The following is a 27701-nucleotide window of genomic DNA, read 5'->3' as shown; positions in this document are numbered from 1 at the left end:
CCCTGAATTTTCTCAAACACACCCGAAGATCTCTGAGCTTGCATTCGCCCCCTGAATTTTCCCAAACACAGCCGAACATCTCTGAGCTTGCATTCAACCCCAACATTTCTGAGCTTGCATTCGCACCCCTGAATTTTCTCAAACACACCCGAACATCTCTGAGCTTGCATTCGCACCCCTGAATTTTCTCAAACACACCCGAACTTCTCTGAGCTTGCATTCACACCCCTGAATTTTCTCAAACACACCCGAACGTCTCTGAGCTTGCATTCAACCCCATCATTTCTGAGCTTGCATTCGCACCCCTGAATTTTCTCAAACACACCCGAACATCTCTGAGCTTGCATTCGCTCCCCTGAATTTTCCCAAACACAGCCGAACATCTCTGAGCTTGCATTCGCACCCCTGAATTTTCTCAAACACACCCGAACATCTCTGAGCTTGCATTCACACCCCTGAATTTTCTCAAACACACACGAACGTCTCTGAGCTTGCATTCAACCCCAACATTTCTGAGCTTGCATTCGCACCCCTGAATTTTCTCAAACACACCCGAACATCTCTGAGCTTGCATTCGCTCCCCTGAATTTTCCCAAACACAGACGAACATCTCTGAGCTTGCATTCACACCCCTGAATTTTCTCAAACACACCCGAACATCTCTGAGCTTGCATTCGCACCCCTGAATTTTCTCAAACACACCCGAACATCTCTGAGCTTGCATTCGCACCCCTGAATTTTCTCGAACACACCCGAACATCTCTGAGCTTGCATTCGCTCCCCTGAATTTTCCCAAACACAGACGAACATCTCTGAGCTTGCATTCACACCCCTGAATTTTCTCAAACACACCCGAACATCTCTGAGCTTGCATTCGCTCCCCTGAATTTTCCCAAACACAGCCGAACATCTCTGAGCTTGCATTCGCACCCCTGAATGAGCTTGCATTCACATCCCAGAATTTTCCCAAACACACCCGAAGATCTCTGAGCTTGCATTCGCACCCCTGAATTTTCTCAAACACACCCGAAGATCTCTGAGCTTGCATTCGCCCCCCTGAATTTTCCCAAACACAGCCGAACATCTCTGAGCTTGCATTCAACCCCAACATTTCTGAGCTTGCATTCGCACCCCTGAATTTTCTCGAACACACTCGAACATCTCTGAGCTTGCATTCGCACCCCTGAATTTTCTCAAACACAGCCGAACATCTCTGAGCTTGCATTCGCACCCCTGAATTTTCTCAAACACACCCGAACATCTCTGAGCTTGCATTCGCTCCCCTGAATTTTCCCAAACACAGCCGAACATCTCTGAGCTTGCATTCACACCCCTGAATTTTCTCAAACACACCCGAACGTCTCTGAGCTTGCATTCAACCCCAACATTTCTGAGCTTGCATTCGCACCCCTGAATTTTCTCAAACACACCCGAACATCTCTGAGCTTGCATTCGCACCCCTGAATTTTCTCAAACACACCCGAACATCTCTGAGCTTGCATTCGCTCCCCTGAATTTTCCCAAACACAGACGAACATCTCTGAGCTTGCATTCACACCCCTGAATTTTCTCAAACACACCCGAACGTCTCTGAGCTTGCTTTCGCTCCCCTGAATTTTCCCAAACACACCCGAACATCTCTGAGCTTGCATTCGCACCCCTGAATTTTCTCAAACACACCCGAACATCTCTGAGCTTGCATTCGCACCCCTGAATTTTCTCAAACACACCCGAACATCTCTGAGCTTGCATTCGCTCCCCTGAATTTTCTCAAACACACCCGAACGTCTCTGAGCTTGCATTCAACCCCAACATTTCTGAGCTTGCATTCGCACCCCTGAATTTTCTCAAACACACCCGAACATCTCTGAGCTTGCATTCGCTCCCCTGAATTTTCCCAAACACAGACGAACATCTCTGAGCTTGCATTCACACCCCTGAATTTTCCCAAACACAGCCGAACATCTCTGAGCTTGCATTCGCACCCCTGAATTTTCTCAAACACACCCGAACATCTCTGAGCTTGCATTCACACCCCTGAATTTTCTCAAACACACCCGAACGTCTCTGAGCTTGCATTCAACCCCAACATTTCTGAGCTTGCATTCGCACCCCTGAATTTTCTCAAACACACCCGAACATCTCTGAGCTTGCATTCGCTCCCCTGAATTTTCCCAAACACAGACGAACATCTCTGAGCTTGCATTCACACCCCTGAATTTTCTCAAACACACCCGAACATCTCTGAGCTTGCATTCGCACCCCTGAATTTTCTCAAACACACCCGAACATCTCTGAGCTTGCATGCGCTCCCCTGAATTTTCCCAAACACACCCGAACATCTCTGAGCATGCATTCGCACCCCTGAATTTTCTCAGACACACCCGAACGTCTCTGAGCTTGCATTCGCTCCCCCGAATTTGCACAAACACACCCGAACATCTCTGAGCTTGCATTCGCACCCCTGAATTTTCTCAAGCACACCCGAACATCTCTGAGCTTGCATTCGCTCCCCTGAATTTTCCCAAACACAGACAAACATCTCTGAGCTTGCATTCACACCCCTGAATTTTCTCAAACACACCCGAACATCTCTGAGCTTGCATACGCACCCCTGAATTTTCTCAAACACACCCGAACATCTCTGAGCTTGCATTCGCTCCCCTGAATTTTCCCAAACACAGCCGAACATCTCTGAGCTTGCATTCGCACCCCTGAATGAGCTTGCATTCACATCCCAGAATTTTCCCAAACACACCCGAAGATCTCTGAGCTTGCATTCGCACCCCTGAATTTTCTCAAACACACCCGAAGATCTCTGAGCTTGCATTCGCCCCCCTGAATTTTCCCAAACACAGCCGAACATCTCTGAGCTTGCATTCAACCCCAACATTTCTGAGCTTGCATTCGCACCCCTGAATTTTCTCAAACACACCCGAACATCTCTGAGCTTGCATTCGCACCCCTGAATTTTCTCAAACTCACCCGAACTTCTCTGAGCTTGCATTCACACCCCTGAATTTTCTCAAACACACCCGAACGTCTCTGAGCTTGCATTCAACCCCATCATTTCTGAGCTTGCATTCGCACCCCTGAATTTTCTCAAACACACCCGAACATCTCTGAGCTTGCATTCGCTCCCCTGAATTTTCCCAAACACAGCCGAACATCTCTGAGCTTGCATTCGCACCCCTGAATTTTCTCAAACACACCCGAACATCTCTGAGCTTGCATTCACACCCCTGAATTTTCTCAAACACACCCGAACGTCTCTGAGCTTGCATTCAACCCCAACATTTCTGAGCTTGCATTCGCACCCCTGAATTTTCTCAAACACACCCGAACATCTCTGAGCTTACATTCGCTCCCCTGAATTTTCCCAAACACAGACGAACATCTCTGAGCTTGCATTCACACCCCTGAATTTTCTCAAACACACCCGAACATCTCTGAGCTTGCATTCGCACCCCTGAATTTTCTCAAACACACCCGAACATCTCTGAGCTTGCATTCGCACCCCTGAATTTTCTCGAACACACCCGAACATCTCTGAGCTTGCATTCGCTCCCCTGAATTTTCCCAAACACAGACGAACATCTCTGAGCTTGCATTCACACCCCTGAATTTTCTCAAACACACCCGAACATCTCTGAGCTTGCATTCGCACCCCTGAATTTTCTCAAACACACCCGAACGTCTCTGAGCTTGCTTTCGCTCCCCTGAATTTTCCCAAACACACCCGAACATCTCTGAGCTTGCATTCGCACCCCTGAATTTTCTCAAACACACCCGAACATCTCTGAGCTTGCATTCGCTCCCCTGAATTTTCCCAAACACAGACAAACATCTCTGAGCTTGCATTCACACCCCTGAATTTTCTCAAACACACCCGAACATCTCTGAGCTTGCATTCGCACCCCTGAATTTTCTCAAACACACCCGAACATCTCTGAGCTTGCATTCGCTCCCCTGAATTTTCCCAAACACAGCCGAACATCTCTGAGCTTGCATTCGCACCCCTGAATGAGCTTGCATTCACATCCCAGAATTTTCCCAAACACACCCGAAGATCTCTGAGCTTGCATTCGCACCCCTGAATTTTCTCAAACACACCCGAAGATCTCTGAGCTTGCATTCGCCCCCCTGAATTTTCCCAAACACAGCCGAACATCTCTGAGCTTGCATTCAACCCCAACATTTCTGAGCTTGCATTCGCACCCCTGAATTTTCTCAAACACACCCGAACATCTCTGAGCTTGCATTCGCTCCCCTGAATTTTCCCAAACACAGACAAACATCTCTGAGCTTGCATTCACACCCCTGAATTTTCTCAAACACACCCGAACATCTCTGAGCTTGCATTCGCACCCCTGAATTTTCTCAAACACACCCGAACATCTCTGAGCTTGCATTCGCTCCCCTGAATTTTCCCAAACACAGCCGAACATCTCTGAGGTTGCATTCGCACCCCTGAATGAGCTTGCATTCACACCCCTGAATTTTCTCAAACACACCCGAACATCTCTGAGCTTGCATTCGCACCCCTGAATTTTCTCAAACACACCCGAACATCTCTGAGCTTGCATTCGCTCCCCTGAATTTTCCCAAACACAGCCGAACATCTCTGAGCTTGCATTCGCACCCCTGAATGAGCTTGCATTCACATCCCAGAATTTTCCCAAACACACCCGAAGATCTCTGAGCTTGCATTCGCACCCCTGAATTTTCTCAAACACACCCGAACGTCTCTGAGCTTGCTTTCGCTCCCCTGAATTTTCCCAAACACCCCCGAATATCTCTGAGCTTGCATTCGCACCCCTGAATTTTCTCAAACACACCCGAACATCTCTGAGCTTGCATTCGCTCCCCTGAATTTTCCCAAACACAGACAAACATCTCTGAGCTTGCATTCACACCCCTGAATTTTCTCAAACACACCCGAAGATCTCTGAGCTTGCATTCGCACCCCTGAATTTTCTCAAACACACCCGAACATCTCTGAGCTTGCATTCGCTCCCCTGAATTTTCCCAAACACAGCCGAACATCTCTGAGCTTGCATTCGCACCCCTGAATGAGCTTGCATTCACATCCCAGAATTTTCCCAAACACACCCGAAGATCTCTGAGCTTGCATTCGCCCCCCTGAATTTTCCCAAACACAGCCGAACATCTCTGAGCTTGCATTCACACCCCTGAATTTTCTCAAACACACCCGAACGTCTCTGAGCTTGCATTCAACCCCAACATTTCTGAGCTTGCATTCGCACCCCTGAATTTTCTCAAACACACCCGAACATCTCTGAGCTTGCATTCGCTCCCCTGAATTTTCCCAAACACAGACGAACATCTCTGAGCTTGCATTCACACCCCTGAATTTTCTCAAACACACCCGAACGTCTCTGAGCTTGCTTTCGCTCCCCTGAATTTTCCCAAACACACCCGAACATCTCTGAGCTTGCATTCGCACCCCTGAATTTTCTCAAACACACCCGAACATCTCTGAGCTTGCATTCGCACCCCTGAATTTTCTCAAACACACCCGAACATCTCTGAGCTTGCATTCGCACCCCTGAATTTTCTCAAACACACCCGAACTTCTCTGAGCTTGCATTCACACCCCTGAATTTTCTCAAACACACCCGAACGTCTCTGAGCTTGCATTCAACCCCATCATTTCTGAGCTTGCATTCGCACCCCTGAATTTTCTCAAACACACCCGAACATCTCTGAGCTTGCATTCGCTCCCCTGAATTTTCCCAAACACAGCCGAACATCTCTGAGCTTGCATTCGCACCCCTGAATTTTCTCAAACACACCCGAACATCTCTGAGCTTGCATTCACACCCCTGAATTTTCTCAAACACACCCGAACGTCTCTGAGCTTGCATTCAACCCCAACATTTCTGAGCTTGCATTCGCACCCCTGAATTTTCTCAAACACACCCGAACATCTCTGAGCTTGCATTCGCTCCCCTGAATTTTCCCAAACACAGACGAACATCTCTGAGCTTGCATTCACACCCCTGAATTTTCTCAAACACACCCGAACATCTCTGAGCTTGCATTCGCACCCCTGAATTTTCTCAAACACACCCGAACATCTCTGAGCTTGCATTCGCACCCCTGAATTTTCTCGAACACACCCGAACATCTCTGAGCTTGCATTCACACCCCTGAATTTTCTCAAACACACCCGAACGTCTCTGAGCTTGCATTCAACCCCAACATTTCTGAGCTTGCATTCGCACCCCTGAATTTTCTCAAACACACCCGAACATCTCTGAGCTTGCATTCGCTCCCCTGAATTTTCCCAAACACAGACGAACATCTCTGAGCTTGCATTCGCACCCCTGAATTTTCTCAAACACACCCGAACATCTCTGAGCTTGCATTCAACCCCAACATTTCTGAGCTTGCATTCGCACCCCTGAATTTTCTCAAACACACCCGAACGTCTCTGAGCTTGCATTCACTCCCCTGAATTTTCTCAAACACACCCAAACATCTCTGAGCTTCCATTCGCACCCCTGAATTTTCTCAAACACACCCGAACATCTCCGAGCACGCGTTCACACCCCTGAATTTTCCAGACGTAAAAGAACATTCCTGATTTTTATTAAATGACAGAATTATTAGAAAAATTCGAAAAAAAGAAGGACCTTCGAGCAAAAATAAAGACTTTTGAAGGACTTTTTGAAATAGAAGGACCAATAGGCAAAAAGAACGACTTTTACTGACCTGGAAGGACCTGAAGGACCGTTAGACACCCTGTTTTTGCTCTTTTTTGTTTAAAAAGCACCACCTTTATTCAAAATTCTCAAAAATTGTTTTTTGTATTCTTGTTCGAAAATGATTATTTCTGTTCAAAAATCACCTTTTTTGCTCATTTTTTGTTCAAAAATTAGATACCTTTTTGTTCGTTTTAGTTCAAAAATGGTCATTTCTGTTTAAGAATCGCCATTTTTGTTAAATTTATTTTCCATTTTCTTTAAATCGCCAGTTTTGTTCAAAACGTATTAGGTATTTTTATTAAAAAATTGTCACTTTTGTTGAACAAATCCTAATATTATCATCCTCAGTTTTTGTTCAAAAAGTTTTTATTTTTGTTTAAAACTTCAATTTCTATTCAAAAGTTGAATTTAAATAAAAAATTTGCTTGATTTTTGAACAAACGACGATTTTAAACGAACGATAGGCACTTTTGAACATACCTACAGTAATGGGATCATTTTTTGAATGTACAAAGGGGAATTTTTGTAGCAATTCTTGACTTGAAAAAGTAATCTTCAAGCGAGAAGAATGCCTATTTTTAAAACACAAATGCAGATACCTACCTAATTTTTAGAATAAAAATGATGTTTTTTTAAACTAACAAATTTGATATGTAATTCTATGTAGAGCTAAAGCAGTAATTTCATTTCTGAGTTCTAAGAATGTCAACTTTTCATGGTTAATTTTTGAACAAAAAAACAAAAACAAAAAAGGTAACAGGCAATCAAGGGCAACCTTCCCCCTCCCTCCCTCCTAAAACATCGCCAAAACACTAAAAAATTGAAAACCACGCGTGAAGCGTCGTTTGATTGATTTTCAACAGCGTTTTGTTCATATATTGACTCTTTTTTCGGGTACAAAAATCCTACAGTCCTGAGTGCCCTCCTTCAATCCTCCAAAAATGTGAAAAATCGCGAAACAGCGAAAAAAAAAGTGCTCAAGAATGAAAACCTTAAACCTTCAGCAGGAAAACGTATTCCAGGCATGATTTCTTCCATATCTTATCTAAAACCATTACGTCGCAAACATCTGACTTTTCGAGCACCCTATGAGGACAAGTTTTCAGCACTAAACGGTACACTATAGTATAGCTCGAGGGGGAGCTTTTACACCATTTATCGGATGAGCTTTAGCCGGTAACAATCAAAATGACAACAGCACATGTTAAAAATTTACCAACCGCGAAAGAAAATCCCATCGTCGAATAATATTTCACGCAATTTAATACCATTCGAAAACGACGATAATCCGAATAATCATTCTCTCGCAAATGGAACCCGCACAGCCGAGTCGAGCCCGAATGCGGCTCGTAATTCGACGACTGTGTAGAGGGCGGCGACGGAACGCGCCCAAGCATCCAAAATAGCGCTGAAAAAAAGTCACCTAATCAAGCTGCTTTGGTATACGCTAATACGTACATAAAAGGTACGTAGGATTCGCTTCAGAGTTCGTATACTCGTATATATAGTTGGTAATTCATGGCATAGCGAAAGTACGTAGTACAGCGAGCCTGTTGGAGGTGAAAATTTTCCCAACGAGTTCAGCAGCACCACCGCCTCATTTCCTTTCGCGCTTACAAGTTACTTTTTCAGTCATAAATCGAAACATAAATAAGAACCATAAATCATTGTTGCGCTTCTCTTCTTCTTTCTGTGCTACTGCTTGCTACTGCTTCTTCTTCTTCTTTTTTTTACTTCCTTCTGCTATTGTGGATAATACCATAAAACTTTCATCGTTTGTATATCAAACTTGCGCGCCCCAGATGTTAACATCTTTCCTTTACCACGCTCATATACACATAGCAGCCTCGCTCGCCGCCGTATCTTTACTCCCTTCGGAAATTCGCCCGTTTCAATGAACGCCTTTCCCTAGTCATCTAATTAAGCACTGACCAAATAAATTGTCTTTAATGTTGCCGTTAAATGCGCAAAATGGATATTTACAGCGTAATCTCGATGATTTAGGAGATTTTTTTCCTCAGATTTTTCACACTTTATGTGACTCGATGAGGCGAAATAGTACGAGATATAGATACGTACGAAATATACGGCCCTGGTGTAGTGTTAAAAGGTTAAAAAAACATCGTATTTAAGCCGAACCTAAATAACGTATTTCGCAATCGACTCGAAATTATATCAACCCAATTCAATACCTATCGCTATAGGCTTAGAGATGAAAGATGTTTCATCAATGTTCTCCCCCTCCCCCTCTTCAGATTTCATCACTTCTAACACAACTGACGCCTTGAGCGAAACTTTGATTTTTCTAAAAATTAACAAAATATTTACACGGTGTCCAGTCTTTCGAGCAGAAATCATTTACCATAAACTTTTTCAGGGGTTTTTACGCCAATTTTTCTATTTTCCAAATCGTTCGAACATCAACAACGTACGTACTACGTACCTACTTACACACAAAATTGTGGAAGGATATAGAAGTCAGATTGTGAACTTTTTCAAAAATTTTTCGTTCTCTAGTTTTTTTTTTACTAAAAAATTGAAGGAAGGAGTCAAGTACTTCTATTTGGAGAGTTATTATGTTGAGATGAACGGAAGTCATTTTTGGACAATTCGAGATCGCATCAAGTTCGTCAATCTAAAACCTCCACCCCCCACCCACTCAAAAAAAAGTGAGCAGTAAAACTCAAATTATAATTTAGACCCAAACGTAAAAGATCAGAAAATGCGATAAAAAAATAATCATACCTGTTGAAAATTATCAATTTTTGGATCAAAATTTTGCAAAACATATGAGTACCAAACACAAAAAACTTGATTGAGTTCCCTAAGCAATGTGTCCTCTACCTTTTGTGAAATTGCTGGTAATTAATGATAAATTTGTGATACCAGTATTTTCCGATAAACTTCTGCTAATTTCTGGTAAATTAAATTACTGGTAATTTTTGGTAAATTACTGATAATTTTTGGTAAATTACTGGTAATTTTTGGTAAATTACTGGTAATATTTGAAGAGTCCAGGGAAAGAACCAGGTAAGTCACTTTTTTTCAAAAATGAGTTTAGGGTTGAATTAAATTCACACTGAGGAGTAGAAAAATGTAGTCCATTTACATTTTGAAAAAAATCGATTTTTCGTGGTTAAAATGGCCTTTAAAAAAAAGAGGAGAAGAGAAAAATGAGCCGAGACGAAATGTGAGGCGACAGGAAGAAAATTTCAACATCGTCAACTATTTAGAATACAAAAATTTTTCATTATGTCATCATAATAATCGATTTTCATCGAATTTAAGTTGTTGCGAAACACTGATTTTTCGATTTTTTGCTTGATTTTTTCACGAAAACAGTGACTTTTCAAGTCGTGACTGGCTCATCTCTTCATTTTTTTCCTACAATGCCTCAAGTTGTGTTTGTGGGATGTTGTGTGATGTATTTCCAATCATTACCTTGATGAAATTCAAATTCGCTACAAAATTGGAGCCTTCTGATACTTCAAAACGCCGTAACTCAGAAGTTTGAAAAAGTGACTTACCTGGTTCTTTCCCTGGACTCTTCATTTGGTAAATTATTGGTAATTTCTGGTAATTTTTGGTAAATTACTGATAATTCATGGTAAATTTCTGGTAATTTCTGGTAAATTACTGGTAGTTGCTGGTAAATTACCAGTAATTTTGGACAAGTAACCCATAATTTTGGGTAAATTACTGGTAATTTTTGAAAAATTATTGGTAATTCCTCATTTATATAACCAGTAACTTTTAGAAAATACCTGGTAATTTTTGGTAAATAACCGGTAATTTTTGGGAAATGACCGGTAATTTTTGGGAAATGACCGGTAATTTTTGGTAAATAATCTGTAATTTTTGGTTTAAAAAAATCAGTTTTTGGGTGAATAACAGGTAGTTTTTAGTAAGTCATAATATGTAATAAATTTTCAATGAACAAAAAACAGCACTTTTAAACATAAACGGTATTGGTACCAGGTATTGGTATTTAGCATACAGTTCCCAAAATGGTATCTATTGGTATTTTGGTATTCTTCAATACAGATATCGAATTTTGGTATTTTGGTATTGGTATTTTATTATGTTGTGGATTTTTTTTTCTGTATCTCGTATGGGTATTGGTATTGTACCAATATAATACCGAATAAAAAGCAGGGGTGCTAACCTTAACCGCAAAAAACCGAAAACCTTAACTGAAACCCGAACAAGATCCATAATTTTAGCCATTTTCAAACCCTAACTAAAAACCAAAATTTCATAGGTTTTTTAAAAACTGTAAACAAAACCATAACGAGCATAAAGGAAGCAGAGTGAGTGAAACCAAAACCTAAACCGATATAATTTATTTCGGTTTTTGGTTTGGGGTTTTTCAGGTTTTTTCATTTTAGGTACATGTTTTTGTCATTCATTTTTTGCGATTTTTTGACTTTTTTGACTTATGACTACAAAAAAAAATTATATAATTATTGTTGGAAAATATATACTTTTTTAGAATTATTATGAAATTACTATACTTACTTTGTTTCCTGAGATTGAGAAATTTTGAATAGAAGGTATTTGACAAAAAATTTATGTAAAACTGAAAAAAACCAAAAACTGAAACTGAAACCGTAATTTTTGTAAATAAGATCAAAACCGAAACCGAAACCCGAAATTTTGAATTTCAAAACCAAAACCGAACCAAAAACCGAAAAATTTCAAGGAAAAATTGGAGTGAAACCGTAACTGTAGGTAATTAAAATAATTAAGGTTAGCACCCCTGATAAAAAGTGTGTTTTTAGGCCAGAATTAACAAAGTTTTTCGAATTTTTTTTAGAAATTACACTTTTTTTCTATTTGAACACCTCAATTTGCGAGTTCAAGGTTCATCATCATCACTTACAAGCTTTTCAATATGAGTAACTTATTAGTTTTTTATTTATAATTTTGTAATCAATCAAAAAATTCAAAGTACCACAAAATACCAATACCAAAATGTACCATTGAAAATTATTTCGGTATTGGTATTTTGGTATTAATACCGTTTCAAAAACTTTATCGGTATTTTGTAAATTGGTACTTCATCTGTCTGTTAATCGGTATTGGTAAAACGGTATTCGTAAATTTTTTCAAAATTTGCCGGTAGGTATTGGTATTTTGGTACTTATATCGGTATGCAGCCCTGCTCCCTGGTGCCCTGGTTGAATAATATATTTTTTGGTACGAGGGAGAAAAACACCAGTATTTACTTCCAAAAATCAGAAACAGGAGCAAAAGTTAGCACTTTTTCTCCCTATATAACGAAAACAGTAATTTTTTTATTAAAAAATCGGTATATTGGGTATTGTTTTTGGTGAATTACTGGTTATTTGTTGGTAAATTTCTGGTAATTTGTTGGTAAATTACTGGTAATTTTTTGATAAATTAATGGTAATTATGAGTAAAATACTGATAATTACAGGTAAATTGCTAGTAATTACCAGTTAATTTCTGGTGAATTACCAGACTAGTGTTTTTCAGTAAATTACCAGTAATTTTTGGTAAGTTACTAGTAATTTCTGGTAAATGACTGGTAATTTAAGGAAAATTGCTGGAAATTTCTGGTAAATTACTATACAGGTCTGTATTGTTCAAAAAATCAATAAAGTGCAAAAATGTGACACTTTCAAAAATGCCCTTCTGAATTAGTTTTATGACAATTTTTTAAATCTTTTACAGTTACTGTCGATGTCATTTTTTATCATCATGTGAGAAGCAAAACCATATTCATTATCTGAAACTTCTCTTGCTGAGGACCCTTCAACTATATAATTTTTAGAAAATTACTATTATGTACTTAGGCAGTTTTTGGAAAACTGGGAAATAATTGGTGAATTTTTCATTTCGGTGTTGGACTGGGGTATGCCTTATCAGTAACGAGTACGCATGTTAAAAAGAGTAATTAACCATTCCATCACCTGAAAAGGTGATGAGGTTGGTAACAATGATGTGGTCAAGTCGCCAAATAGATCAGCAGCTTCTTTGGTGAGTGGACCAACTCGTAGTTCATTTCAGTAAGTCACCACAGAGTGCCAAAGATAAAGTGTTCTTATTTTCTGACAGCTCAGGCCCTTATAGTTAAAAAGTTGTTTATGTTAAAGTCAAGTTAAAAGTTGAGTTACCCCCCCCCCCCTGCCCCCGTTAATTCGTTCCAATATACTCCAAGATAGTTATAGTTGTAATATGTGTCTTTATTTGATTACAATACATTCTTCTCGACTATTCGGTGTGATAAAATTATTGTGTTTGGTATATTGTAACCTCAGCCAGGAATGTAGGTAAATATTGCTTATACCAACGATTACATTAACCCTAGTAAGTGATACGTCACTATTACTACGGCACTCTATTATTTTCTCATTGGCGCCCAACGTGAGGTACTTTTAAAATTTAGTAAAAATGAAAAATTCTTCACCTTTTGAGGGTGGACTTTTAGAGCCTGAATTTGTTTTTCAACTATCAAGAAAATTGAAAAAGTTACAATCAATTTTTGAAATTATGAGAGATACTTATTCAAAAGAAAAAATGAAAGATGGTTAATTCTTGACATTAAAAAAAAAAAAAAAACACTGGTGCACAATTTATTAAAATCTGGATTTGGAAAAAAATCTATGCCCAAAAAACACGTTTATAAGAATTTTGTAACTTTTTTTTTCAAAATTGATAATGGTTAAATGGTTAAATATTCATTTTCTGATTTTGCAATCAATTTTCTTCAATTTTATGCACCTTTCACGGCTCGTACTAATTTTTTCTAAAACAAAAGTAACAAAATAGGCAATTTTGGACAAAAAAATGAGAATTTGCAAATTTTTGACAAAAATCGAGATTTTTGACATCTTACAGCAGAGAAAATAAATTGTTTTTTTTTAGCAATTTCTATAAAGAAAGCGACACATGAGGACACTTTTTGAAAAAGAGTGAGACATCTTGGATTACCCCTGCACCCCAAAAAACCACAATTTTTTGCCAAATTCGAGGGGGGGGAACAAAATACAAAAATCTTAGCAAAATGACAGAGTTTGTTGGTAATTTTTGGTATGTGATAAGTTTCGGAAATTTTCGGCAAAAAAGCGACACTTTTTGTTAATTTTTTCGGAATAAAGTGAGACTTGGAAGCAATTCTGCTGAAAAGCGAGGTTTTTTTCAAGAAAGACTTAGATAATTTTAGCTAGAAAAAAAATTTTGTTCAGCAGTCACTGAAATTGCACCTAGGTATTTTTTCCTCGTAATTTTCCAAATCATTTCAAGGTGCTAATTCCATAAATTGGGGTATTTTTTAAAATTCGTAATCAAAGATTCTTGAATAATCCAAAGAAAAAAAAAGGTGTCACAATAGTATCTACAAATAAATTATCAGCTTATTTGACTTTTCAGAATTTTCAAAAATTATCAAAAATCCAAAAATGAAATGGAACATGTATTTTAATTGTGGAAGATTTAGGATGTCCATTTTCAATTTAAGCTACTTTCGCGTTGCAATCGAAACATGTCAGTTTCAGTTTGAGAGCAGCTCCCTTATACAATATTTACAATTCATTAAAACTGTCACAAACATCATCTAGTAACATGTAGCAGACTAGACACCTACTGCTCACTTCCTACGTACTGGTATTTTATAAGAATTCGAAATTAGGTATGACGCCAACTCGAGTGAAATACTCGTATTTTCGTTATTGAGCGAATCGAATGCGAAAACTTCATCATGTCGCTTTTCCACCCTCTAAACGACATACACTTACACACTGTACATAACTACACATCGTGAGTTCAAACCACATTTTCAACTCTTTCCCATATAATCCTAATACCTAGCTTTTTCTACATTTTCATGCTTTTTAAGCTGGAAAACCAACTGGAGAATCGACTCGTTAACTCGTCTCGACTTCTCGTATATAATATTATTGCATTTTTGCGAGAGAGAGAGAGGGAGAGAGACTAAACCGCGATGTTGAGGACGCGACGTTGACACGAGACGACGACGACGATAAAATTCAAAAATTTAAAATCATAAAGCTACGCTACTGTACATTTTCCGCTTCACAGAGGACGCGAACGTAAAAAATACAAAATCTCGTTCACACTTCGTTTGAAATTAATGAAAATTACAATTCCACAACTCGCGGTGCGGTATTTGCGGTTACGAACTCGTTACGAGACAGAATTTCATTTTATAAAAAATTGAAATGACGTTAATGCTTTTTCGTCGGCGAGGCCTTTCCCCCTACTTCTGTTCTACGTACACTTTTACAACCCCACCGCCGCTGCGAAAAAAAGCGGGCGATTTTTAAAAAATCTAACCTTTTTGATTTTCGTCGAATATCTTTTTTCTCTTGTTTACACGATTGCGCGAGTTCAGTCGCGAAAGAAAATTAAATATTCTGGCTATTCAATTTAATTAATTTTTTTTTTCAAGCGGCGCGTTTCAAACGTCGATTGTTCTTTTTTTCTACATAGGAAGGTTCCGTAGTTGATCTATTTTTGCAATTTTGTATTTTTTCAAAGCGGCAGAGTTCGAAAGTGCTGCAGTTTTTTCCAAGAACAGTAATATTAGTAACAAAAAGGGTTGAAAAAGCCACCAAAAAGTTACAAAACGTGAGCAAAACATTTTAATGAAGGAATTTTTAAAAAAACTCGATCGAGACTTCGACAGATTTTCAGATAGGAAATCTCAAATATGAGGCACTCTTCTCGAATTTTTAAAATAATGACATTTTTGAGCTCAGTGAGGTTAAATTGTTTCAAAATGGCCTCAAAAAAGGCCAAGATGATCCAATTTTGAAAAAAGGGGAGCTGAACTCTCCTTTAAACCTATCTTGATCCCGTTCCAATGGGTTTTGACGAACGCTTCTCGTCGTTGTCGTTTCCTTAAAAGCAGTAGGCCTGTTGACCTGTCTGCTATGGTGTGGAACCTGTTGAGGATGAGCCTGAGGTATCAGTGAGTTTCCTCCTTGGTCTCTCTCTGCTTCTCTTCCCTGTTGGTGTATATTGGAGGACCTGTTTTGGTGATCTTGTTTCCTCCATCCTTTTGACATGATTTCTCCAATCTTTCCTATACTGTTTTATCTTCTTCATGACTGGCTTCACTCCGAGGTCTGCTGTTATTTTCTCAGATGGGACTCTGTCTCTGAGAGTCACCCTTGCCATTCTCCTCATGAACTTCATCTCCGCTGCCGTTATTCTTCTTTTATCAGATTTCTTCAGTGCCCATACCTCGCTTCCATAAGTCATCATTGGTATTGCTAGGGTATTGTACACCTTCAATCTTGTTTCTTTTCGCAGCTTACTGCTTCTCAGGGTCTTATTTTATCAGTCCTGTGACTCTCAGGAACTTTGCAATCTTTCCTCCAACATCTATGTACTTCTCCCTGGTATGATATCGTGTTTCCCAGGTATTTGAAAATTCCTCAGTAGTTTTTCAGGTTTGACATATCACCTTTCTTGAACGGTGGTATTACAATTGCAGTTTTGAATTCTTCAGGTACCTTTTCTTCTTGGTACATCCTATTTAGGAATTCCAGCAGTCTTCTATCAAATTCACAACTTGCGTATTTGTACAGTTCTGTTGGTATGCCATCTTCTCCTGGAGCTTTTGCATTTTTTGCTGTTTTCAAAGCTTCTTTCTTGTAACTCTTTAAATGAAATTCTGTCTTCTGTTTCTCCAATTGTGATCTGTCACGAGAAAACCAGGTTAGTGTCCAAAATGTAAATTTTACAGGACGAGCATTTGAAGTTTTGAATCTATGTGTTCGGTGATCTATGATTCGTAGGTCCGTGAAACTTGGACCACTTTTGACCACAAGGGGTGCCAACATAACCTGACATTTTTTTTTTCAAAATCAGGGTTGCCAAAGGCCGATAATCAAAATTTCCCCGAATCAATTTTTTTTTAAATTTTGTGTCAGAAATTTTGCGAAAACTACTAAAAATGAATTGTTAATATAAAATAAAGTTATTTATTGAGTTTTTTAATTTTTTCAAAAATTTTGTTCAAGGTGAAAATAGTTGATTTTTCCAGCTTAAGCCTCATTCAAATTTCAATAAAATGGCACTAATCCTCCAAATGTGGGCAGATTGCCCCAAAAATTTGCATATTGACTCCCCAGAACATACTTTTCAAGAAAATCAGTAAAAAAAATGTTTTCAAACTTTTTTTGTAGTTGCTCTATTTTTTTAACCTTGAATTTAGGTTCAAAAGAATCGTTTGCGAACATTTTAACCACCACAGGCGGATTCTGCACACTGAGTACTACCAATATCCATAAAAAAACCAAATCGATTTTTTGGACACTAAACCTGGTTTTCTCGTGACAGATCACAATTTCATCTTCTATCGTTGTATCTTGTACATTTTCATTACTCCAGAGTTCTTCAAAATAATTCCTTTGCATCATTGATTTTAATTTTTAACAACCCTACTCTTTCATTAAAATTTTTGTCAATTCTCCTTATGATGTTATACACCTTTGGCCATAACTTGTATGTGTCATGCTCCAGGAATGTGATGAAATTTTCCCAGCTCTCTCTCTGTAATTTCCTAGACTTTCTCTTGACTTTTGCCAACTGTTTTCAATATTCTTCACCATCAACCTCACTTTTTGTGCTCATGAATTTTCTAAATGCCTGTCTTTTCTTTTGTATGAGTTCTTGGATTTTGTTGTCCCAATTCTTTATTCGCTTTGCCCTGATTCTGCAAGGAACCACCCCTATGCTTTCTTTTGCCATTTTTGTCACAATGGATTTGATATTTTTCCATTCTTCTTCTATGTCCTGGCTTTTTGGTATCTCTTCACTTATGATATTCATCCGTCTTTAGTACAGCCATTGGTTGGTTGGGTCATCCAGGGCTCTTGTGTTGATTTTCTTTTCATTTTTCCTGGCTGGTATTCTTGTCATTTCCATTCTCAATATGTACTCCTTGAACAAAATTATGGTCAGTGCCTATTTCTAGACCTCTGTATGTTCTTACATCCAAGAATTTCTTTGCAGCGTTTTCGTTGGCTATAAAATGGTGGATCATTGAGCATTTGTCCTCTTGTATTGCTCCATGTCATCTTGTGATTTTTTTTTGTATTGGTAGAATGTATTCATGATTCTTAGTCCATTGAAAGTGCAAAAATCTATCAGTCGCTTACCATTTGTATTCATTCCTTCTGTTCCATACATACCAGCTACTGCATTTACACGCTTATCTCCTACCTGAGCATTCAAGTCTCCTGCTATTATCAATTTATCTTCTGGGTTTACTGCTTGTACTGCCCTCTGTAGTTGCTCGTAGAACTCTTTGCTTTGTTCCTCGCTTCCCTCTTCTGGTGCATATACTCCGATTATTGTAAGAAAGACTTTTTTCAATCTCATCCTTGCTGATACAATTCTTTCATGCCATATGTTGCATGAGTTGTTGTTTTTGCGGTGTTTATTATGTATGTGTAACATCACTCTCCCTGTTGCTCTGGTTTTCTTGTCAACTCCGCTGTAAATAACAATGTAATTTCCAGATTTGATTGTTCCACTTCCTTTCTTCTTTGTTTTGGACATCACAGCAAAGTCTATGTTTCTGCTGCTTAGAATTTTGTTTATTTCTGCTTCCTTGGCTGCAGCATATCGTTACCTTAATGCCAAATCCGAGTATGTCCATACAAAAAAGTATGTTTTTACGCATCACTGATAAGGTTTTGATATGCTCGGAAGGGTTCGTTGAGTTCTGATTGAACATCAGTCAGCTTTGTGCATCTTGGGTGGTGCATTTTAACTGTACTCGGATGCAAAATTTTCAATTCAGGGCTTCTCAGAGTCTTATCAGTGACGCAAAAAGATGATTTTGTTTTTGATGGACATACACGGATTTGGCATTAAGGTAACGATATCCTCTTACATTCCAGTTTCCGAATTTGTATTTTCTTTCGTTTGCGTGCGTTTTTATTTTAACCAGGGGTTCACCTCCGCCTGGGATCCCATAGTTCCATCCGTTTCCTGTTGTTTGTGTATTTTGAGTAAGGTTGATTTTCGTCTGACTTGGTTACCAGCCATGCCAGATATATCAGGGTGATAGGGCTGCTATCTAGGCCTTCGCAGTTGCCTGGTCCTCTTTTAGTCGCTTTTTATGACAGGCTGAGGGTACCATAAGGATATTCTTAACCCATCCCTACACGGGGGCTTCCCTTACTTGGAAATTTTTTTTTGGGTCCTTGTGCATCATGTACCAAATTTTATGCTTCTCAAAATGCAGTTTATACTTCAAAACTACTTCGTTTTCAACGCGACAAACTTATTTTTCTAGCTTTTTCACTTCTTCGCGTGGATTTTTTCTCCGTAACACCGAAGATTTCTCATTTCTCGCGATTTCCTCTCTACTCGTAAATCCCATTCGAATTTCAACAAAGATGGAAACTGACGTTCAATTTTGAAATCGTCTTTTCAGAATAGGTAATCAGGCGTGACATATTGCCAGGTACTTTGATCAAACTCGAAAATGTCACTTTTTTTCTGCCAGCAATACCGTTCGTTTTAGGATTTTGAAAATATGATTAGAATGTCTTCGTCATTTTATTGGCGCGAAAATTCGTCTAAATATAAACTCCCGATACTCCCAAATACGAAGTATTTCGTCAACTTTCCAAAATACATACGTATCTTAGGTAAAATATATTGTAGTTGCTCGAAATTGAAAAAAAAGGCACAAAAAAAACGGAAAAACGAGCTTTGAAAATGTAAAAGCGTAGGTACAATTTGACGAAAAGAAAAGCGACGAGCAAACGAAAATATTGTACCGAATATCTCGCGTAACGATGGCAAAAAAATGACTTTGTATGTTTTTCAAATAACCTACTGTTGTTTTTTTTGCTTTTGTTGCTTTTGTTAATTTTTTTTGTTCGCGATGTCGACGTCGGTTGTCGTCTGTATTTCATTATTTATTCTATCTTTTCTCCATTGATTTCGTCGATATAGTAGAACGAGTCTGAAAAAACACGATTAATTTTTGTCTTTATAGTTTGTAATACACGTAGGTACTAAAAAGAGGAAAAAAATTCCGCCTCACGAGCTCTACAACTTATTGCTTTCTCCCACGTAATTATAACTTTACGTTTATTTTCGGTCGACGCGATGGTGGAAGTGGAATTGTAAAGAAATAGGGAAAAAAAACTCTCGTTCGAAATGTGGCAGTTGGATTTTGCAAGTAGTAAGAGGAGGAAGCAGGGTGGAGTAGTCGCTCATTTTAGATTTATGTATTTGTGCCTGAGCGAGGGAATTTTTCATCGGCAGGCGTGTTTTTGCTTTTTTTCCCCCACGTTTTTCTTTAACAGGTAGCTCGACTATACTTATAGTTATGATTTGATATTCATATAAATTGAAAGCGCAGTGACCGAGAAAAATTAAATAAAATGTTTTCGTTAAATTGTCGTAGCATCTGGTACGCTCTCTCGTGCATATACACAGGCTTATTGCGTGTATATTGAAATTTTAGTAAGTGTCAGAGCTCTTCAGGGTATATAGAGATACGATACAGTATGTGTTTATGAATATAAGTACACCATTGTGTGTATTAGTCGTGCATTCGCTCGAATAACTCGAGTTATCTGCTGTATGGTTATTAAATTTTTGATACGTGAGCTTGGATATGGAGTATGAAGTAGGTCTAGGTAGTATAAGGTAGGTACTAGGTACTGAACTACTGATTACTGACGTCACTCGAGAAATTTTCAAATTATGGAATGACTTTAATATTTAACCAAAAATGTGATTTTTGGAAAGAGCATGGCCTAAAACCCACATAACCAAAATTTCAGCTGTCCAAATTTATTTTGGTATTTTTTTTGTGATTTTTCGAAAATCTGAAAATGGTGATTTACAGAAATTTTCATTTTTTTCTGTTGAAGGTTTTTTTTTTTGGTGAAAATGATGAAAATAAATTTAAAAAAAGGGAGGTATCCTAAAACGTGCAAAAAATTTTTCAACTAGAAAAAGCTAGATCGAAAGAGCATGCAAAAATACATCACAGACAAAATTTCAGATATGCTCAGCAAACTGATTTTTCGATTTTTTGGTGAATTTTTAAAAATCAAATTTGGGCCAAAAATGAGAAAAAAATCAAAATTTCACAAAATTGAGCCAGAAAGCCGAAGTTTAGGATTTTTCAATTTTTGAATGATGATTGACAGAAATTTTCATTTTTTTTGTTGAAGGTACTTTTTTTTGGTGAAAATGGTAGATAAAAATTGATTCTAATACGGAAACTTTTCAGGGATGGCACAAAAGTTTTTGAACTATAAATAAAATCTGTCGTTCCATCTTTCCGTCCTTTTGTCGTTTTGTCATTTTGTCGTTTCGTCGTTCATCTTTTAGTATTTATGCCGTTTTGTCATCTCTCTGGCGTTTTGTCGTTGTTCTGGCATTTTGGCAGTTTTGTCATTTTGTCATTATTTCCGTCGGTTTTTGGTGTTTTTTTGTTTTTCTGTCATTTTGTCAGTTCTCTGTCCCACCAATGAATATATAAATAAAAATTTATTGGTTTTGTCATTTTGTCGTTTCGTCGTTTCGTCATTTTGTCGTTTTGTGATTTTGTCGTTTTGTCATTTTGTCGTTTTGTCGCTCATCTTTTAGTCTTTATGTCGTTTTGTCATTGTTTGTCCTTTTGTCATTTTGTCCTTTTGTCATTTTGTCCTTTTGTCATTTTGTCGTTTTGTCATCTTTCTGGCATTTTGTCGTTTTTCTGTCGTCTTGTTGTCTTTCTGTCGTTTTGTCATGTATCTGTCGTTTTGTTGTCTCTCTTGCGTTTTGTCATCTTTCTGGCATTTTGTCAGTTTTTTTTTGTCGTTTTGTCATTTTTTTCTGTCAGTTTTTGGTGATTTGTTGTTTTTTTGTCATTTTTTTCTGTCAGTTTTTGGTGTTTTTTCGTTTTTCTGTAATTTTGTCAGTTCTCTGTCCCGCCAATAAATATATAAATGAAAATTTATTGGTTTTGTCATTTTGTCGTTTCGTCATTTTGTCATTTTGTCGTTTTGTCGCTCATCTTTTAGTCTTTATGTCGTTTTGTCATTGTTTGTCCATTTGTCATTTTGTCGTTTTGTCATCTTTCTGTCGTGTTGTTGTCTCTCTTGCGTTTTGTCATCTTTCTTGCATTTTGTAATTTTTTTGTCTTCTTGTCATTTTTTTCTGTCGGTTTTTGGTGTTTTTTCGCGTTTCTGTCATTTTGTCAGTTCTCTGTCCCGCCAATAAATATATAAATAAAAATTTATTGGTTTTGTCGTTTTGTCGTTTCGTCGTTTCGTCGCTCATCTTTTAGTCTTTATGTCGTTTTACCATTGTTTGTCCTTTTGTCATTTTGTCGTTTTGTCATCTTTCTGTCGTTTTGTTGTCTCTCTTGCGTTTTGTCATCTTTCTGGCATTTTGTCGTTTTTTTTGTCGTTTTGTCATTTTTTTCTGGCAGTTTTTGGTGTTTTGTTGTCTTTTTGTCATTTTTTCCGTCGGTTGTTGGTGTTTTGTCGTTTTTCTGTCATTTTGTCAGTTCTATGTCAGCTTTTGGTTTTGTCATTTTGTCGTTCTGTCATTTTGTCGTTTTTGTCATTAGTCGTTTCGTTGTTTCCAGGGTTGTACAAAAACGTGTTTTTTTTAAAAAAAACAAAAAAAAACGTTTTTTTTTGTTTAAAACGTTTTTTTTGTTTTAAAACAGTTTTTTTCTCGTGTTTAAAACTATGTGTTTAAAACGCGTTTTAAACACGTTTAAAATGTGTTTTAAACACAAATTCATTTGTTTTGGGTTCACCAAACATGAATTTTTGAGATGTGACGTCATAAAAACGCTATAAAGCTCAAGAAATATTGAAAAATTGGAATCAAAACACAAAATTTGCCTCCAAAAATACAGTTTGTTCAATTTCACTTTTTTTCAACAAAAAACTAAAAAAAACGTGGTTTTTTAAGGAAATTGGAGTTGAAAAAAAACACGTTTAAAACAAAAAAAACACAGTTTTAAACGGCTTTTTTTGTTTAAAACATCGTTCTGTTTTTTTTCACTTGTTTTAAACGTGTTTTAAACGTGTTTAAAACATTTTTGTTTTAAACATGTACAACCCTGGTTGTTTCATCTTTACATCTTTACGTCTTTTTGTCCTTTTGTCTTTACATCTTTTCGTCTGATCAAAAAGCATAGAAAATTACATCACCAGTCAAAATTTCAGGTGCTCTAGTTCATTTTTGATTTTTGGTAAATTTTTATTTTTTAAAAATCAAATTTGGGGCAAAAAATGAGAGAAAAAAATCAAATACTCACCAAACCGACATAAATAAAGCTGAAATTTGGGATGCATCCTATTTTCGAATTGTCAAATCGATTGAAAGCAGTTTCAACCCGTTTTGAAGAGTTCTGGAGCCTCCAGCAGATTTTTGACATTTCAAAGTTCTACAAAATGTTACCATTACCAAATCAAGTGTGAAAGCCATAACTCACTCTGAACCTTAATCACAACATGCTTTGTCAACTGGACATGATGTCAAGTCATTTTGGACCATTTTTTCAAAATCTGTGAGTTGCAGTTCAGAACCAAATTTATTTGTCCCGCAATAAAGTGGCTCATAAATTTATTTATTTTACTCGATTTATTTTTTTCAAAAAAGATTAAACAACGCAATTGAGGGAAAATGTGATTTTCTCGCAAAATATTTGATCCGAGTATTTTGATAGGTCACGTCATACTTTTTCCAAAAATAAAATTATTAATAAATTTTAGGCTCAGAGTTCTTGAAAAATGCCCAAGAGCAACATTTTCGTGAAAATAACTATTTGATTTTCTCGCAAAATTTCGACCTAATTTGATAGGTCGCATTGTACATACCTACCTCAAAGAAATCTTGAAATCATGACCTAATTTTGGGCTCAAAATTTTTCAAAAATGCTCAAAAAATATTTTTGTAGAGATATTTGAATTTCTTTGCAAAGTTTAAACTCATTTTGATGGGTCACAACGCATTTTTTTCGAAAACCCCCCAAAATTATAATGAAATTTTGAGCTCAAAATTTTACAAAACTGCCCAAAAAACATTTTTGTGGAAATATTTATGCACGTAGGTATTTTGAATTTCTCGCGGAATTCGGACTTATTTTTTGATAGGTCACAACACACTTTTTTTGAAATTCACCCAAAATTATATCGAACTTTTGGGCTCAAAATTTTCCAAAAATGCTCAAAAAAATTTTCGTGGAAATGTTTGAATTTTTTGCAAAATTTAAACTCGTTTAATAAATCACGACACACATTTTTGGAAAATCTCCAAAATTATAATCAAATTTTGGGCTCAAAATTTTTCAGAATGCTCAAAAAACACTTACGTGGAAATATTTGAATTTCTTGCAAAGTTTAACCTCATTTTGATAGGTCACAACACACTTTTTTTTCGAAAATCCCCCAAAATTATAATGAAATTTTGAGCTCAAAATTTTTAAAAAATGCCCAAAAAATTTTCGTGGAAATATTTGATTCTCTTGCAAAATTTTGACTCATTTTGATAAGTTTGCACTGCATTTTTTTCAGAAATTCCGACTTGAAAGGGATGGGGGGGGATGTTGAAATTCTCAAAAAATTGTAAAATCATTAAGTATAGTTCATTTATTTAGAATGTTTTAAAAAATTTGGCAGCATTCAAACCCTTTTTTCCAGCTCATTTCTCATCCCTCATGTCTTAAATCAGAATACCTGACATTAATTCACTTTGTAAACAAAAAATTCTGGAAATTGTCGAATTTCTTTCAGTTTTCAAAAAAATTTGGCTCATACAAAGCCGAATTTCTACGAAAAAAATTAAACCAAGCACCGACCATTTTTTGCTTCATTAACTTGATTAAAAATAAATTCCCATATAAAACGAAAAATTTCACAAAAATAATGAAAATTTCTAAAAAAAAAAAAAAAAACTGCGTAAACCTAAAGAGGTAGATAATTTCACCACGAGACTCGAAAAAAGAAAATATCCACTTCTCTTCATCCTTCGAGAAACACTCACTATAACCAAATGATTAGCTCACGTGAAACATAATCACCTCGAGACATTCTACGATGCGAAAATAACTAATTCGCGATAGCCAATTTTTTTTTCATCTCGTAAAATCTCATCTCGGCAATTAATTTTCAAAAAGCCATTCACCGTACTTAATCTTTATAACTTTAATAACGTGTACACAACCAAAAGCATCGCTTGAAAGAGGCTACGATGTAGGAAGGGTACCTGTTGCTTAAAATACGCGAAACGTTGCGAGAAGAAAAAAACCACCCCGAGTGTAAAAACCACGTCGTCGATGCGAATATTTAATAAGTTGTTGGATTTCTTGGCACTGGTTGATGGCAAGCGTGGGCACGCTGGTAACTTTTTTTCAACTCGATGACGAAGAAATACGCTCAAGGTACCAACGTAGAAGATCCCTACCTAACCTATTTAACTTAAAAAGCCGATCAGGAAATGCTGCAGAAATAGAAAAAAAAAAGAGAACCGAGATGAAACGACCTGAGCAGTTATAAAATGAAATTGCGCTTTGTACGAGTACGAATCGAATCGAATCGAGTCGAATTGGATCTCGAGAACACCTCGGGGGCGGAATTGTTCAAGTTTTAGACGAAAATCGACACTCTATCGCGAAATACGTGCTTATCTTCGATAATTTAATATGGCGTAATTCGCAAAGTTTTCATCATTTCTTCGATACAGGTATTATAAAGGGCCCACGAAAGACGATCTCTTTTAAAGCTGCGCGGACTATCGACGAATAAGCTAAAGGAGTGAGGGGTGAGGAGTGAAAAAAGTTGAAATAAAATTACTGTACCTACCTTTCCCAACTGTGACGTCTTTCCGAGCCCATTGATATCGAGCCTTCATCTTGCCTATGTACCAAGAATTTGGAAAACTTTGTGGAAAATCCGGCATTCGAGTGTCGAGGCGATGAGATCTTCAAATCGTCCATGAATCCGGCCGACGGATCCGGCGAACTGAGACGGTGACAGTTCAACGGCCATTCTGCGTTACCTGTAACACGAAAGAGGGAAATTTGCGACTGTAGTACCTAGGTAAATGGCACATGTTGTAGGAATGTTGACCCCGGCCGAAAGTTGAGATATTAATATAAATGATGGGACGCAAACCACCAGACATTTGGAGTTGCTGGTCAGTCACACCTACGAGTACGAGTACAGAAGCAATTGTCTGTCTAGCTCTATAGCTTTTGAGTAATTTGCAAACACGACTGTCGCACGTTTTGTGTTTAAAGTAAGAGGTATTATAAGGTGGGAAAATTACTATCCATTTATGCCACCTACATAATTCGAGGTAAGTATTAATATTTATTAAGCTTGGCTGGCTGCTATTCACCACTTGATAGAATTCTATGTTTGGAAATGAATGAAAAAATCCCAAGATGAAAATTTACTCGTGAAAAAATTGTCTCCGCATATTTTAAGAAATCTCCTACACACAAAATCACTGCTTTCGAAATCAAATTTAGATTATTTTGGATTGAAAAATGGACACATAGAAATCCATAGAATACCCTATAAAATGCACTACTAGCTAAAATTTGGTCAATTTTTGAAAATGCTTTGGGTCAAAAATGAGAAAAGAAATCAAAATTTTACCAAACTGACCTAGAAAGCTGAAATTTAGTTTGTAGGTCATTTTCGACCTCTCAAGTCAATTGGTGATGATTTCGAACTGTTCTACAGCCCCCAGCTAAATTTCGGATTCTCCAGTTTTCAAAAAGAAAAAAAAAACCTCTAAGAAGGTAAAAATCATGGACAAAAAAAGGTTCTAAGCAACTTCAGCAAAAAATATTGTGCTCGATCGGGACAATTTTTGGAAAAAAAATAAGACTTTGAACTTTTTGCAAAAAAACGACAATTCTTAGCAATTTTGTTAAAAAGAAAAATTCATATAGATTTTTGAAAAAACAAAAATTTTTGACAATTTTCTGGCGAAGAAGCGAGAAAAGTAGGTAAAAGTAGGTACCGATTTTTCCTTTGTAGCAGTAGAAATGATCACTTTTTCCATGTTGCTGTTTGACAAAAAATTTCCAAAAATTCTGGCTTGCTATTTTAGCCAAAATTTTAAAAATTTGCGAGTCTTATTTTTTTTACCTTAAATTATGCATAAATTATACCCTACCTACTGAAAAAACTCGTGTTTTGAAAAAAAGAAATGAAGGTGTAGGGGAGAAAGTAATATTAGGCGTCCACGTCTGCAATGTAGGGGGTGAGTTGCATATTTGAACACATTACTTTTGTTGATTCTTGAAATAATTGCATTTCTTTGCATAAATACGTACAATTATCCACCAACATTATGACCCATGACTTTTTCCTAAGGAGCCTTGTGAACCGAGTGTAATTCACAATTTAATGGGGATCTTGATATCGTGAAGCACAAAGTCATAAAATATTAGAATACGTCATAAACTGGTAGGTAGGAAGCCTAAATAATCTCAGGAACAGATCGTATCAGGAAATGACATCAATGCTGTTTTTCAAATTTGCGCTGTGCTTTTTTTTTTGCAAATTTGTGTTGTGCTTTTTTTCAAAATCGCGTTGTGTTTTTTATTCTAAAATTCGCGTTGTGCTTTTTTTCAAAGCTCCCATTGTGCATTTTTTCAAAGCTCACGTTGTGCAGTTTTTCAAAATCGGGTTGTGCTTTTTTCCGAAATTGCGTTGTTTTTTTTTACGAAATCGCGTTGTGCTTTTTTTTCAAAATCACATAGTCCTTTTTTTACTAAAATTCGCGTTGTGCTTTTTTTCCCGAAATCGCATTGTGCTTTTTTCCCCGAAATCGCGCTGTGCTTTTATTTTTCAAAATTGTGTTGTGCTTTTTTTTCAAAATCACGTTGTTTTTTTTCTAAAATTCGCGTTGTGCTTTTTTCCCCAAAATTGCGTTGTGCTTTTTTTTCAAAATCACGTTGTGCTTCTTTTTCAAAATCACATT

The 27701-nt window shown here is 37.2% G+C and overlaps 1 protein-coding gene across 2 annotated transcripts in view; it reads right to left on the bottom strand.

Annotated features, from left to right (window-relative positions):
- wake (wide awake) overlaps window positions 1-27701 on the bottom strand; it is a 492350-nt gene that overhangs the window by 157443 nt on the left and 307206 nt on the right. For both annotated transcript variants that reach the window (XM_065364759.1, XM_065364768.1), the window contains exon 5: window positions 25565-25760. In XM_065364759.1, coding sequence (XP_065220831.1) covers window positions 25565-25760 — 196 coding nt within the window. The remainder of the gene's footprint in view (window positions 1-25564; window positions 25761-27701) is intronic.

The sequence above is a fragment of the Planococcus citri genome, chromosome 1 (assembly GCF_950023065.1).
Source record: "Planococcus citri chromosome 1, ihPlaCitr1.1, whole genome shotgun sequence".
Lineage (NCBI taxonomy): Eukaryota > Metazoa > Arthropoda > Insecta > Hemiptera > Pseudococcidae > Planococcus > Planococcus citri.
Note: the sequence above shows the minus strand (reverse complement) of the source record. Positions and strands in the feature narration are given on the sequence as shown.